Source organism: Pseudonaja textilis, chromosome 3 (genome assembly GCF_049901715.1).
Source record: "Pseudonaja textilis isolate UNSWEBS1 chromosome 3, rPseTex1.2, whole genome shotgun sequence".
NCBI lineage: Eukaryota > Metazoa > Chordata > Lepidosauria > Squamata > Elapidae > Pseudonaja > Pseudonaja textilis.
The window spans coordinates 37,877,750-37,893,147 of NC_141992.1; the positions used below are offsets into that span (position 1 = coordinate 37,877,750).

General features: G+C 42.5%; 1 protein-coding gene across 4 annotated transcripts in view; it reads right to left on the reverse strand.

Moving 5' to 3' along the window:
• MAGI3 (membrane associated guanylate kinase, WW and PDZ domain containing 3) overlaps nt 1-15,398 on the reverse strand; it is a 110,465-nt gene that overhangs the window by 22,446 nt on the left and 72,621 nt on the right. For all 4 annotated transcript variants that reach the window (XM_026712926.2, XM_026712927.2, XM_026712928.2 and 1 more), the window contains exons 13-15: nt 13,322-13,413; nt 12,433-12,625; nt 4,396-4,587 (exon numbers count right to left, since the gene is read on the reverse strand). In XM_026712926.2, the coding sequence (XP_026568711.1) occupies nt 4,396-4,587; nt 12,433-12,625; nt 13,322-13,413 (477 nt within the window). The remainder of the gene's footprint in view (nt 1-4,395; nt 4,588-12,432; nt 12,626-13,321; nt 13,414-15,398) is intronic.

Genomic DNA, 15,398 nt, shown 5'->3' on the forward strand with positions numbered 1-15,398 from the left:
ATCAAGAGCCGCCACACACAGACGGATCCTGAACATGGGCTTCAAATGTCTTATTCCTCTTGTCAAGCCACTCCTGAACAACAAACCTCAGAAGTGTCTTACCTGGGCTAAAGAAAAACAGAACTGTTCTGTTGCTGAGTGGTCCAAAGTCCTCTTTTCTCATGAGAGCAACTTTTGCATCTCATTTGGAAACCAAGGACCCAGAGTCTGGAGGAAGAATGGAGAGGCACACACTGCAAGATGCTTGAAGTAGAGTGTGAAGTTTCCACAGTCTGTATTGATTTGGGGAGCCATGTCATCTGCTTGTATTGGTCCACTGTGCTTCATTAAGTCCAGGGTCAACACAGCCATCTACCAGGAGATTTTGGAGCACTTCATGCTTCCTCTGCAGAGGGGCTTTATGGGGATGCTGACTTCATTTTCCAGCAGGACTTGGCACCTGCCCACACTGCCAAAACCACCAAAACCTGGTTCAATGATTGTGGGATTACTGTGCTTGATTGGCCAGCAAACTTGTCTGACCTGAACCCCAATAGAGAATCTATGGGGCATTGCCAAGCGAAAGATGAGAGACATGAGACCGAACAATGCAGAAGAGCTGAAGGCCGCTATTGAAGCATCCTGGTCTTCCATAACACCTCAGCAGTGCCACAGGCTGATAGCTTCTATGCCACACCGCATTGAGGCAGTATTTGCTGCAAAAGGGGCCCAAACCAAGTACTGAGTACATATGCATGCTTATACTTTTCAGAGATCCGATATTGTTCTATGTACAATCCTTGTTTTATTGATTGAATGTAATATTCTAATTTTCTGAGATTTGGGGTTTTCATGAGCTGTAAGCCATAATCATCACAATTATGACACATCACAGCTTGAACTATCTTGCTTTGTATGTAATGAGTCTATCTCATATATTAGGTTCACCTTTTAAGTTGCATTGCTGAAATAAATGAACTTTTGCACAATATTCTAATTTTTCGAGTTTCACCTGTATATGACACGCAAATGTGATAGAATTTAATTTTGCAAATGTTTATTATTAAAGAAAAATGTTTAAATATTGGTAAATAGTGTCACAGTCTAGTTAAATTATGCCAGGCTGTCTGAAGAACGTTTATCTGTATTTTTTTAAGGAGGGCTAAACTGCAATCGTGGGGAATCATCTCAGATATTCAGTAATTTTAAAATACACCAGCTAGAAATTCAAAGATTGTCCTTGCACTAAATATTGCAACTTAAGATTTTGGGTGAAATATATTAAACATGAGCATCTATTTATTTTCCCAACATTTATATTTACAAAGCCTTGGTAGAGATATAGTAGCAGAAGGCTTGATTCTGCATGAATCCTTTCAGCTGTTTTTACGAATATTGTTAATTTATCGTGTGGCATGTTTCATATAAAAAATTTCACCAAGAATCATCTCAGTTTATATGGTACCTGAAAGCCTAAACTGCTGAAAAACTGCTATTTCTCAACCATGTGATACTTCATAGGAAGAAAAAAATATGAGCTAGCTTTAATCTTTATCTGTTTTCTTTTAGTTTAACAAATCTCATTTGTAACAATGAATCCAAAACTGATCTATGACAATGGAAGTATTATAGAAAAAATGCTTTTGCTGAAAAGAGATTCTAGTGTTAAATATACTGAAGTAAATGATGACTCTAAAATGCTCTACTAAGATTATGTCTGTTTTCATCCTTATCAAGTTGGCATAAATATCACCAGTGAACTACTATTATGTTTTAGATAAAGTATAATACAGAATTCTTCTTTTTTTAAAGAGTGATGTAATATCTCACACTAGTCAGGCCAAGCTGTCTACAGATTATTTATCTAGGTCTTTAAGAAGGACTAAACTGTATTTTACATTATTCACAAGATTACACAAAACAACCTAGCTTAGTTATTAATAATAATTTCCTGTCTAATGATTAGACAATACAGATATGCAAAGCATTCTGAGCACGAATCTTCAATGCACGGAACTGTACTTTTGGACTTCTGGATCTATGTGTGTTCCAGAAGGAACTGTTAAGGGAGAAACAGTGGGAAAAAGCCAAGGACATTAGCAGAGTAGTTAAGGACAGACAAAGAAAGAAAAGTGCTAAAAAGGATGGAGAGGGGATTGTGAGCTGGTTGAATACGATCTGTTTAAAACAAAGGACACTGACAGTGGTAACTCACAGAGTGATATGAGGAATGAAAGCACAAAGGAGGTTAGAAAGAGGTAAGGGTGATGTACTCCTAAACATTCCATAAGATACTTCTGGTTATTAATTTTTTTATCTGAAACCTGGAATAAATAGCGTGAGCCATGTATGTAAAATGAACAGCTATATAAATTGAATGGATGGATGATGAATGAATGAATATCTAAGTTTTGATTCTGCCAAACAGTAGTTCACATGAAATGGTTCAGCTGAACTTCCAAAACATCTCATTTCCTATTTCATATTCACTCATACTTGGAAACTTGAGAACTGAAATTAATATTTTAATGTAGTAAACAAGATTAATTTATAATCAAAAAGATTCAGAAGACTGAATTTACATTTTACAAAAAGTAAATTATGAAGATATTATGAGCTTAAATAAATATACCAAATCAAGTCTACATTTTGTTTTAAGAACAGATCCAACAAAACCAATAATCTGTGGAGAATACTGTAGAACCTACTCCAATAAAACTCTGAAATATGCCTTATTCATACAATGGGAAAGATCTAATTAAGAAATGTCTAGAGCCGAAACTGAGATTCCATTTTCAAATATATTCTTATATATTTGGGGGGGAAAGTAAATTGCTGAGTGACCAGAAAATGTCAGCCTGTAGACAGAAACATCCATTAGTTCAGCAAATGTAATGATAGCTCTATATGTGTCATGTAAAGGTTTCAAACACAAAATGGTTCGTAAAGATTTCAACATGGATAAGTTTCTTGAAAAAAAATGGGTTAAATGCAATGGCATGTAAAGGCATCTTGTCCAAGGAGGAAGAAATGTAGCTTGCACAAATACAGCCTTTCTAAAGTTTTCTGATTACCCATTCTGCTAGAGCTCCTCAATGGCCTATCCTATTGGATCCTTTGATGTTTAGGGGTAAAGGTGTCAGGAAAGCCCTATTATGTAAATGTACTTCTTTTCCCATATTTTTTAAAAAGCCTAATTATTTATATTCCATCAAACTACAAAAGGTTTTAAGTAATACAAAGACTACATGGTCAGAGTTACCCTTTATTCCATTAACCATCTGAATATGAAACCAACCAACATAAATAGTTAGTCTGAGTAACGATCGGGGGGTTAGGATCAAATTTAATAGGAATCTTTTCCTTGTTAGTTCCTGTTGTGGTTAGCCGGCAGCAGGTGCAGATGGCTGAGGAGAGCGATGACTCTGATGAGGGGCCAGGACCATCAGGGAATGGACTGCTGCCTTCAGAGATTGTGGAGGTTGGCAACAGTGATGAGGAGGTTCCCGAGGAGCCTGTGCCAAGTGCACGTGAACAAAGGACTGTTCGGAGGAAAGAACAATTACAACAGCACAGGCGACTCGGGAGTAAGGCTGCAAGGTAATGGCCCCTCCCTCAAGAGGATAAAAGCCAGGTTTGGAAAAGCGTTCTTTGCAGACAGCAAAGAAACTCTTAAACTCAATTGGTGAACATCTTAGTTCGTGTTTGAAGAATTTTGTAAATTTGTTCTTATCTCTGGGTTTTTGGCAACCTTGACAAACAATTTGGCAAGGCTCTTTCTTGTCGGAGCTAATTAGTGGAAAGCAGCCTTCAGAACAGAATTCCTTATTAAACCTTAAAAGGTGGGGGCTGCTGCCTTTGTCTATGTTTGCTCTTTGGGAACCTGGTTGGGTCAGAACAGTTCCTAATTAGTTTGGCCATGTATACAAAGTAGAAGAAACTTGGAGAACAATCAGCTTATGTGCACAAGCGTACTACTTACAGTATATACAACTAGACAGAATTCTTAGCAAGTCTCACTTAACATTATATCTGAATGCAGTTAACTTCAAAGACAGCCTTAAACAAAGCATATTGCACTAAATATTCACTAGCCAGTTAAGATGCTACCAAACCATTATCCTCCCCGTCTCTCACTCCAGCATGATAACAGCATTATCTGACACTCTACCAATATACAAAAAACATTTATTATTATACTCAAGAAGAAAGCAGCATGTGAAAAATTGCGGATGGCTATGCTTCAAAAGAACAAAACTGAACAAAGAAATTTGCAGATATAGAAAAAAATAACTTTGTGAAAGAAAGTAGTTTTTAAAATCTGGGTGTTGTGTATTCAATGGTTTGTACAGTGAAAAACAAGCAATTTTAACTGAAGTACTATAATGAACAAGGCTGACACCTCATCCTACTTACCACCACGTGGTGGTTTATTCTTTGAGGTAAGGATCACAAAACCAAATCCTTCATTTTCCTTTCGTTGCAGTACTACATTATAAGCTTCTGGGAACTGTTTGTTGATTATCTCTTGTCGGTTAAGTCTAGGAGAGCCACTCTGGGAGATGAAAGGACCTTCAGATGTTATTTCTTCTTCTGGTTGTTTATCAGCTAGGAACAACAGAAACAGAAACAAATAAGCAAAAATGTTGATCAAAGCAAATGTATATTATTGATAATCTGTATGTGCAGAGCACTCAAAATGTAAAGAGTAATGTAACCCGTAACACATATATTCAATTTTATTCAAAATTATGAACAAAAATATGCTATGTTAAGTTTAGCAACAGAAATGGCTTTTCCAAACTGCTGCATACATTTCCACCCCATTTTCAGTGGAAGGCTAACCAGCAGGTAATTGAAAAACTAGTTTCTAATCTGAGCATTCATTAAACTTTTAGAGACAAAAATCCATAAAGCGTCCCCCCCCTCCCTCTCCCTCTCTGTTTACATGCACACACACGCACCATGATTTGTCTCCCTAAGGAGGTAAACTAATTTGTTGCAAATACACCTCCTTACAATGAAAAAGTCTTTCATTTTTCCGCAAACACTTTCATTGAAATTTTCATATTGAATCCTACAATATTCATAGAAAACCTGCATCTGCTCTTGCATAAATCTGGGTACAGGTAGGCCTTGACTTACAACCATTCATTTAGTGACTGTTTGAAGTTACAACAGCAGTGAAAAAAGTGACCAAATTTAGACACTTGGCAACTAATGTATTTATGGTGGCTGCAGTGTCCCAGGGTCATGTGATCACCTTTTGTGACCTTCTGACAAGCAAAGTCAATGGGGAAGCCAGATTCACTTAAGAACCATGCTACTAACTTAGCAACTGCAGTGATTCGCTTAACAACTCTGGCAAGAAAGATTGTAAAATAGGACAAAACTCACTAACAACTGTCTTACTTAGCAATTGACATTTTGGGCTCAATTGTGATTGTAAGTAGAGAATTCCCTGTATTTGCATGATAGTTATAGAAAACTAACACTTTGTCCCTTAAACCCTTGGAGCATTAGGTTTTTGTTTTCCCTGCATGGCTAGTTGGAATGTACGTTACAGTGCTTTTAACAATTATCCCAACTCCTCTGAGGCCACATTAATCTCCTCACAGAGAAGGAATTGGAAGATAATGACAATTAGTCAGCCATGCCAATATCTCACTGCAGGGAGTCCTGGGCTAATGATCCTTCATTCAGTGATTGTTTAAAATTATGACAGAAGAAATGACCACACAGATCCTTTTAATAACTCAACTACTGGATAATAATAAAGAAAGAAATGACTCATATTTAGAGATAACACAGTTTGATCCTGCATATTAAGGTTTCTGTACAGTGACTAAGAACTTATCCCACAGTGGAAACCTTATTTTAAAATACAAGCTGTATTTTAAAATACAAGCTGTAGTTTACTGGGCTGTAGCAAGCCAGCCAGCAAGCCAGTAAATCACAGACCAGTTATATCAGCCCTGAACCAAGAGAAAGTGATGTGCAGTAACTATTGAAGCATGGGTATGTTTGCTTCTATGGACATTTTTGAACTAGTGATTCATATTTAATTCAATGTGATAATTTTTATATATGAATTATTTTTTGTGACAAATTATGATTCTCTTCTGTTATAATAGTTCAGGGAAGCTTATAAAAATACAATTAAGATTATTAATAGAAAGAGAAAGCAGAACCACTATTTAAAATTAAACTCTAATGTGCAAAATGGTTCATAAATGAATTAACCCATGAAGAAAACAGCTGCTTTAGGATAGTTTGTGTCTGAACCGAATTTGTTGTGGTTTGTCGGCAGCAGGTGTGGACAGCTGAGATCTCGGAGAGCAAGGACTCAGATGAGGGGCCTGCTTGTGAGGCAGGGATGGGGCCAGGACCAATAGAGAGTAGAATGCTGCCTTTGGAGATTGTGGAGGCTGGCAACAGTGATGAAGAGGTCACCGAAGAGCCTGTGCCCCGTGTGCGTGTCCGCAAGGCTGCTCAAAAGAAAGAGCAGCTGCAGCAGCACGGGCAACTTGGGAGTAAGGCTGCAAGGTCATGGCCCCTCCCTCAAGAGATAAAAGCCAGCTGAGAAACCGGAGTTCTTTGCAGGAAGCAAATAAGTTTTTACACTCAAGCTTTGTGGATGTTTGGAATATCTTGGTTGGTATTTGGAGACTCTTTGTGTTTGAAATATTTCTTAGTAACTTTATCAACTGTTCTTGACAACCTTGTACCACCTTGGCAAGGCTCGTTCTTATCAGAGATAATTAATTTGAAACAGCCTTTTAACCGTGAAGGAACGGAATTCATAAGGAATCATTAAGAGGTTTTTCTGTTACTTCTGTTTCGTGTTTGTTTCCTTGGAACAAGGTTTGGGTCTGAGCAACATTTGACTGGCTTTAGAAAAACAAAAAGATGCTGTTTTGCTCTGGATACAGATTGAAATGTAAAAGTATTTTGAGCAAAACTGCTTTGGTGGGAGGAGGAAGAATGTGAAGAAGTTGAGGACACTCATGGTTTTAGGACCCGAAGAGAGGGAGAGAAAAGAAGATGCTAAGTTGATAGGTGGGCAGGCCAACTGTTGGGACATCTTGAGTTTGCACATCTGAGGAATAGCAAGGAAGGAAGAGAAATGAAGACAATGGGAAGACAAGTAGGATAAGATGTACCTCTGAGGAAAGAACATGATGGCACTGAAACCCAGTGTTACCCTATTTGTCACATATAAACATTTTAAGGGCAGGGGTGTCAAACTCATGCCGTCACGGCGTCATCATGTACTGTATCAGGACTTTTTTCCTTCCACTAAACTAGGTGAGGGCGCGGCAAGCACGTGACGCATCTGGCCCCTGGCTGCGAGTTTGACTCCCCTGATTTAGGGATATCTGCAGGTTTTATTTTGGGCCAAAACTAGGAACAAAATAGTTTTGGATTTTGTTTCTTGTGAGCCATGGCAAACTGGAATAGTACAGCAAGATGTCCATAATATAATGTCTTGGTTTCAAGTTCAAAACAATTTTCTGTTTCAGGCACACTTCTAATAAAAGAGCATCATATTAAAAATGCACAACAGATATTATGGCAATGATAGTCCTATGAGTCCCTTGCAACTAAACTACCATTATAATCTGCAATAAACTATAATTTATTAAGCCACCATAAGCTACAGATGGTCTATTTAATAACCACTCTGTCAGTGATTATTTTAACTTATGACAGCACTGAATAAGCGGTATTTACAACCATTTCAAAGTTCCAGCCATGGTCATGTGATTGCAATCTGGATGCTCAGCAACTAGCTCACAATTACAACATTGTAGCATCCTGTGATAATGGCACATTAGCATGGATTGGCAACAGGGTTTTTTTTGTTTTAACTGGCAGTGTTTTATAGTTTTTAAAATGATTTTATATGTCTTAATCTTTGATTAAAAGCTGTTCAGATTTGGCTGAAAGATGGGCAGCTACATATGTTTTAAACAAACAAACAGTCACATTTGCAACCTTTGTTAGGAATGATAGTCACCTAACAGTTGGGTCGGCAATATATAAACCAGGATAGTCATTTAATACTGTTGTATCTTTAAGAGAATGTTGTAATTGTGATTGGCTGAGGTTCCTCCAACAGCCATAAGATGGAGCCAGAAACCTGGTTTGCTCTTCTTGCATTTCCCTATTGCCTTTTGCCTGATCGTCGTTCTGCTTGGATTGCTGTGAATCTTGCAAACTGTTAGCAAACTCCGTTTACTGAACTTTGTTTATGATACTGGACTTTGTCTTTGGATTATCCCTGGACTGATTGTATTGAATACTACCTGCTTTAACAGTGTATGATTTGGACTGTTTGTTGGACTTTGTTTGCCCGTTTACTGGAAGTAAAACCTACATTTTACTATTCAGTGTATCTGTATGCTGGTTGTATGTTATTCCTCAATACTCTCACTACGTTTCCCTGAGTGCACTCATTCTCCTAATGGGGAATACCTTCACAACCTTCACTAAAGCTTCTGACAAGCAAAATCAGTGGAGAAGTCACTTTTTACTCCAGTTTATATCAGATTATGCTTGGTCTGGAAAGCAATAAGTATAATTTGGAGTGTCCCTACTCCTCACATTTTGGGGAATCCTGGGACAGCTTAAACTCCCAGACTGTCTTTCAGAGCCATCACATGAGCCTATATTCTAGTACTTTTCAAGTTACTAATACATGTGTCATCAAAGCCAAGTGGCTCTCCTTCAGGAAGCTAAAACAGATAAAAAGCCTTCCTGCCATAGATATTACAAAACTGTCTAGCATCAATGCTCGATCCAGGATAACCCTCAAAACTGAAACTTGATTATTAAGGAGAACTGCCACCTTATACAGAACACGTTTATGTTCCCAATCCTAAAAACCAACGCTGGGAATAAGTAACAATGCACATACTTTATGCCACTGTGTCACAAACATCTCTTTTGAAAGCTGTGTAGTATTACCATGTGAATTGCCATTTTTAAAAATCACATCTCATCTTTGTTTTCATTCAACCCATTTAATGCTGCTGATAATATGAACAGAAAAAGTAAGGATTCTATCATTCCAGTTATCTTGTAGGACACATTGTCAGCATAGAAATTTGATAGATTAACAGATAGACAGATAGGGATAGACCCATGATGGTGAACCTATGGCACGTGTGCCGGAAGTGACATGCAGAGCCATTTCTCCAGGCATGCAGAGCCATCACCCATTGCTCTTCTGGGTTCCAGAATGCCGGCCAGCTGGATTTCATGTGCGCATGTGCACCAAAAACCAGAAGAGCAATCACTTGGTAAGCATGCGCACTCCAGGAAGATGATCTTGTTTCCAATGTGCACATGTGCATCAGCCACTTGGTCTGGTTTCTGGTGTGTATGCGGGTGCAAAGACCAGCAAAGGAAAGAGTATTGGGCATGCATGCCAAAAGACCCAGAGAGGGACAGAGCTGAAGGGCAGGACAGGTGGGCCGGGGCTTCCCTCCCTTTCCGTCTAAGTGGGGTAGTTGCAGGGCTCCAACCCACGGCGCATCCGTGATCTGGAGCACCTGGCCAACTTGGGTGCCTCAGAAGAGCCGCCTGCCCCTCACGCAGCACCCCCGTTCCCACCACTTTTGCCAAGGTGGTGTGACTGTTTCTGTCCCCGGCATTCTTCCCACCCAGCTCAGCATGCCGGCGATCAGACCCTCAGCGGCATCTCCGTTCAGGCAGCTTGCCTCCCTGCCGGAAGCTCCTCCTCTACTATTCCTCCTGGAAGCAGCAGTCCAACAGCCACTGCTGCTGCTGGGGGCGAGGGAGCAGCGGAGGCATCGACGGGCAGGCCAGGGCTTCCCTCCCTCCCGAGCGTGCTTCTTGCATGGCCCCAACACTCCAGGTTGTGGCACTGACACACGTCTGTGCTCCGGAGAGCCTGGTTGGCTTGGGCCCCCCAGAAGTATTGACCAGCCTCCCTTCCCAATACTTTTGCCAAGGAGGCGCGACTGCTTCTGTCCCTGGCGTTTCCTCCCATCTGGCTCAGCACGCCAGCGATCAGGCCCTCAGCGGCATCTCCATTCGAGTAGCTTGCCTCCCCACCAGAAGCTCCTTCTCCAACATCCCTCCTGGAAGTGGCACTGCAACAGCCACCACCAATGGAGGCAAGGCAGCAGCAGGGGTGAGGACAGGAGGGCTGGGGCTTCCCTCCCTTCTTGAACGGCCCCAGCCATCCTGGCCAGCACCTCTTGCTCTTCCGGGTTCCAGCGCCAGCTTGGGCATGAGGCAGCCGCCTACCCAACCAGCAAACTCTGTCCTGTGCACCCGAGTCGGCCAGGCACTCTGGAGCACAGATGCCGTGGGCTGGAAGGTTGGGGCCATGCAAGAAGCATGCGGAAGGGGAGGGAAGGAAGCCCTGGCCTGCCTGTCCATGCCTCCGCTGCCCCCTTGCCCCCGGCAGCAGCAGCGGCTGGTGCACATGAGGTGAGTGTCCACATCAATCTCTGCAAAAAATAAAGAGAAGGTGTCGCTTTTGGGAGATTTCCTGTCTGGGGACAAAATCCAGGTGATCCCAAGGAAGGACGAATTTGCATTCTGTCTGGGTCCCCTGCCTTGAACTGGGAGAGAAAAAGTTCCCTCCCCACTTCGCTTTGGATTGTTTTGTAGCTACAAATAACTGAATCAGTGTGACAAACTCAAATATTCAGCGCTCAAACCCATCAGAATTCTGCCTTCTTCAGCAGAGGCTTTTGCTTCAGGGCATCTGTGGACCCCCCCTTACCCCCCTGTCTCTCCCTTCATAGGAGTTTTCCTCCCGGATCCGCTGCCACAAACAATCCAGAGTGCATTTGTGACGCTCCTTTACACGCCCCTTCCTTAGCTGAGCCAGGCTCCCTCAACCCTCCCCAAAGACCCAGGTGCTGCCCAGCAGCCCAGGCAGGATCCAACGGAATCCCTGAAAGAAAAGGGATCCAGCGGGAGAGCTTCTTGGAGAGGCTGGATGGGAGGAAGGAAGAAGCTCCCGGCAGGACGGAGCTCTTGGAAGGGATCAATGGCTCGTCCCCAGGCTCTTTCTGGCCCTCCAGCTGCCTGGCTGCCTCTGCAAAGGGCTTGTCTGAGTCTGATGGGCAGGGGCACCGGATGGGTCTCCGGGGCTGCAGAGTCCTTTGGGGGGACAGCGAAGGGAGCCTGGGGAGGCTGAATGCTTCAGCTGATGGGGAGGGAGGCTCCCCCTGTGGAAAGGGTGGGGCAGTCGTGGAAGCTGCTTAAGGGAGGAAGGGAGACCAAGATCCTCTCCCCTCCCTTTTTTCTCTTTTGCTCCCTTGACACTTCTTTTGTATAGACTTGATGGAGTCCTTTCCCTTGATGGCGTCCTCGTCTCCCCCGCCCTCTGCTTTGCCTTGCCAGGCTGCCCAGGAGTCCCTCCAGGAAAGCTGGGGTGAGCACCGAGCTTCCTCCCAGCTGGCGGCCAAGTTGCCACTGCTTCCTTCCCATCAGGGCTCCGTCTCCAGAGCTGTGGGGACCCTGCCAAGGGGAGGGGGAGGAGGCAGGTGGGAAGGCAGGCGTGAGGGGTGCATAGGAGCTAAGCCGCATGGAATGCCAGGGACAGAAACGGTCGCGTCTCCTTGGCAAAAGTGGTGGTAAGGGGGGCTGCGCGGGGGCAGCCAGTTCTTCTGAGGCACCCAAGCCAGCCAAGTGCTTCGGAGCACAGATGCGCCATGGACTGGACCCGCACAACAACCCTGCTCAGGCAGAGAGGGAGGGAAGCTTCGTCCTGCCCCTCAGCTCTGCCCCTCTTCGGGCTGCTGCACTGCCTCTTCCAGGTGGGATGCTGGAGGAGGAGCTGCCCACATGGCTCGCCAGCATGGAGCAGTTGACCGCCCAACCAGCAAATGCTCACTGGAGGAATGCCAGGGGAAGAGGTGTGCTGGCTGGGAAGCAGTCACGCTCTCTTGGCAGAAGTGGTGTGTGTGTGTTTCTGCTGGCTTGTCCTCAATGGTGGGCTGGTGAGGAGTGCTTCATCCCAGCCAGAGTTGGGTCAAAGCTCTCCCACCTTTTGGCTCTACAACCCAAACCCCAGGAACACCGACACCCCTTCCCTTCGAGGCCAGGAAAAGGCTCCAGCTTTCCAGCGGAGGGAGGTGGCATTCCCCACCCAACTTTCTTTCCCTGTCCAGGCCTGTGGAACTGGGTTGTCAGTAGGGATGTCCCACCATTCCGACAGGAGGCGGGCAGAGATATGTGAGAACCCTGGAAAGGCCAGGTTAATCTAGTGCATGCGCACTGGTGAGTTGGTCTGTGTATTTGCACTGGCCAGGTGGATCCAGTGCATGCACACTGGCCAGCTGGTCTGCGCATGCGCACCAGAAACCGGAAGAAATATGGATCGATATGTTTATGTTAATCCTGCCATGATACAAAGTAGTACCAAGTGCAACAGTACAGTCTTAATTAATAAGACATGGCACATACCACCAAAGTAGATTTTCCTGCGAACAGTCAGCAGCACCTGTCCATTTCGTGCAGCGCTTGTCATTAAATCCAGAACTTGCTTATGTGATTTCCCTTTCACTGGAATTCCATCAATGCATACAAGCTCATCAGCAGCACGGAGTCTACCATCTTTCTCTGCTGCTCCCAGTGGGATGATTGCTCCAATGTAGATCTAGAGCAATATGGGATAATTATAATTATACTTTGTAACTCAAAGACTAACTGTACTATGAGCTACAATAGCAGTTGAAATGCTACTAGTAATACAAATTGGTTGGCAGTTTAAGTCCTGCTATAGTACCTCATCATGGTGGGGATTGTTCCCAGGAAGAATGAGCTAATGCCAAGAGTGTACATCAAGAGAAGTATCCCCAGAAGGTCATCCCAGATGCCCAATTAAAGCATATATCAGGCAACAAAAATATTGGTAGATATTATCACTTTACTGACAATCTCAGCCATTTTTTACACACTGTGTGGAAGAAGGCAATCTGAAAGCATTCTTGTATTTTATAAAGAAAACCACACAGATAGATAAGATAAAGAGGCTGACAATATAATGTTGATGTCGTTCAACATACAATTGAGAAAAGGAGAAGATCTCTTTGGAGTATAAATAGTGTTTATGATGCAGCTAGATTAAAGCCTTCAGGTTATCTAGCTGCTGATGTTCCCCAGAAAAAAGAAAATTCTTAAGCTGAAAAGACAAAATCATAATGGAAACATGGAACATTATTTGAAGCATCATCTGAAGAATCAGGTTGTAGGTAGTCTTTTCTGGAGAAGACCTATCTATGATATTTCTAAGACAGACACTGACTTAGTGGCCCATAATCAATCAATTCAATTGAATAAACACTTGACTTACTGACTGATCTGGACCATCTCCTCCAAGAACTCGGAAACCAAACCCAGATTCTTGCTTTCGAAGGAAAACGTCTAAATCCTTTGTGTTTGGAGCTAGTAAAAATGGATGGGAAAGATATGTGTCAACAAAGAGAACTATGTTTGGCCATTTAAAAACAGTGTACACAAAAATTAAAATAAATCATGTTGTTCACTTAGAAGCAAATTACTTTCTAAAGATATTGTAAATAACATGGTTAACACACCTGCAAAATTAAATCATGAGTTAGAATGATTAACATTCCATCTGCAAAGCACAAATGTTCGACAAATTCTGCCTGTTTGAACACATATGGTTTTTTAAATAAACAAGATCCTTTTTGGTCTTTATAGTAATTCAGTTGTAGATGTTTCACACTACGAACACGCAGTTTGTTAAATCCATATAAAAATCAAACAAAATCTAATATAATATTTCTACGGGTAATCCTTGACTTACAATCACAATTGGACCTTGATTGGCATCGTAAGTCGATGCAGTCTTAAAATTAGATGCCATGTGACCACATTGACTTAGATGGCAATCCCAGGACTCTCGACTCTGGTCATTAATCAAGTATAGTAGGTCATTAAGTGAGTATTCATATTATATTTTTGTTGTACTTCTTTCACTATTTGTTAACGTTTTTTACATAGTCTTTTCTTCTCCCTGGCAATGTATGTATCTTCATTAATATTACTTTTGTATTTTGCTCCTTTTTTGTTATTAATTAAAGATCAATGAGGATCCACCCTAATCGAAGTCTTCCAGGTTTGTTCTCTCCCAACCTTGAGCCTCAGTAAGGTGTCTTCTGCAACTTCCCACACCCACCTAATTTCCCCTCATCTCTGCCCTTTGGCTACCATGTATTCTGCCTTGCAGGGAGGCAAACAGCCTCAGAACAGGCTCCATGTGGCTCTGGGGCTGCTTGCCACTTCCCGGGAAGCCTTAGCTGTCCCATGCTACCCCTGCAAGTATCACCCAGCATTCACTTGCCCAGCTGCTTCCTCCTCCAGCACCAACGTTTCACCTTTTGTGCCTAATTGCTGTGGACGAAACAGAAGTATCTCTGTTTCCTTTGCTGTTCTCTTTTTGGGTCTGTGACTGCCATGCTACTCCGGTGTTCAAATTCTCTGGGTTCCTTCAACGTGGCTCCTCAGCCTACTGCAGCAGTTTGGTGCCAAGCAGCAGCCCCCATTAAGCTCCCAGCAAGCATTAACTCACCCAACCGCTTTCTCTCCCAGGTCACCACACTGACCTTTTGCACAGACACCTTAGGTAAAGCAAAAGCAACTTTGCTGCCTTTGCTGTCTCCGTTTTGGACCCAGCTTCTCTTTCACATGTTTTCTACATAGGATCCTCTGAGCCTTTGTGATGCTGTGCTTTGTAACACAGTCCTGCCTTCAGAAAGCTACACTGTCGTTGAAACGCTTTCCAAAGACATGACAGCTTTCTGAAGACAGCTTTTCCTCTTTACAAAGAAAATCTTCAGAATGATAACACAACTTTATAAAGGCAACATAGCTTTATGAAGACAGTACAGCACTGAACGGCTCAGAGAATCCCGAGTAGGAAATGTATGAAAAGAAGATAGCAAAGGCAACAAGGTGCTTCTGCTTCAGGTGCTGGGAACAAAAGGTGAAATGTCATTATATAGTGATTCCCATTACAGTAAGTTCTGAACAACAACAACAACAACAGGTACTTATTAATCTGACATATTCTGTCTTGCCAACTATATGGACCCTAAAAAAAGAAATTATTATTTTAGGTTCCTAGTTATCACAGAATAGGTAATTTCCATTTAGCATCCACTACTGGGACCAGCAACTCTGTCATGAAGCAAAGTGATGATTAAGTGCAAATTCATGTGACCATGACTGTATTTTCCTTTTCCCCACTCTCCCAGCCTTTGGAATGCTCAACTGACACTGGGATAATCAGGCAAGAGAATTAATATTTGTATTTAGTCACTGGAGATGAAGGGATTACAAGAGAGTAAGCAGGCACACAATAGGGAAAATGGGAGGAGAACAACAATAGGTCAAAAAATGTACTG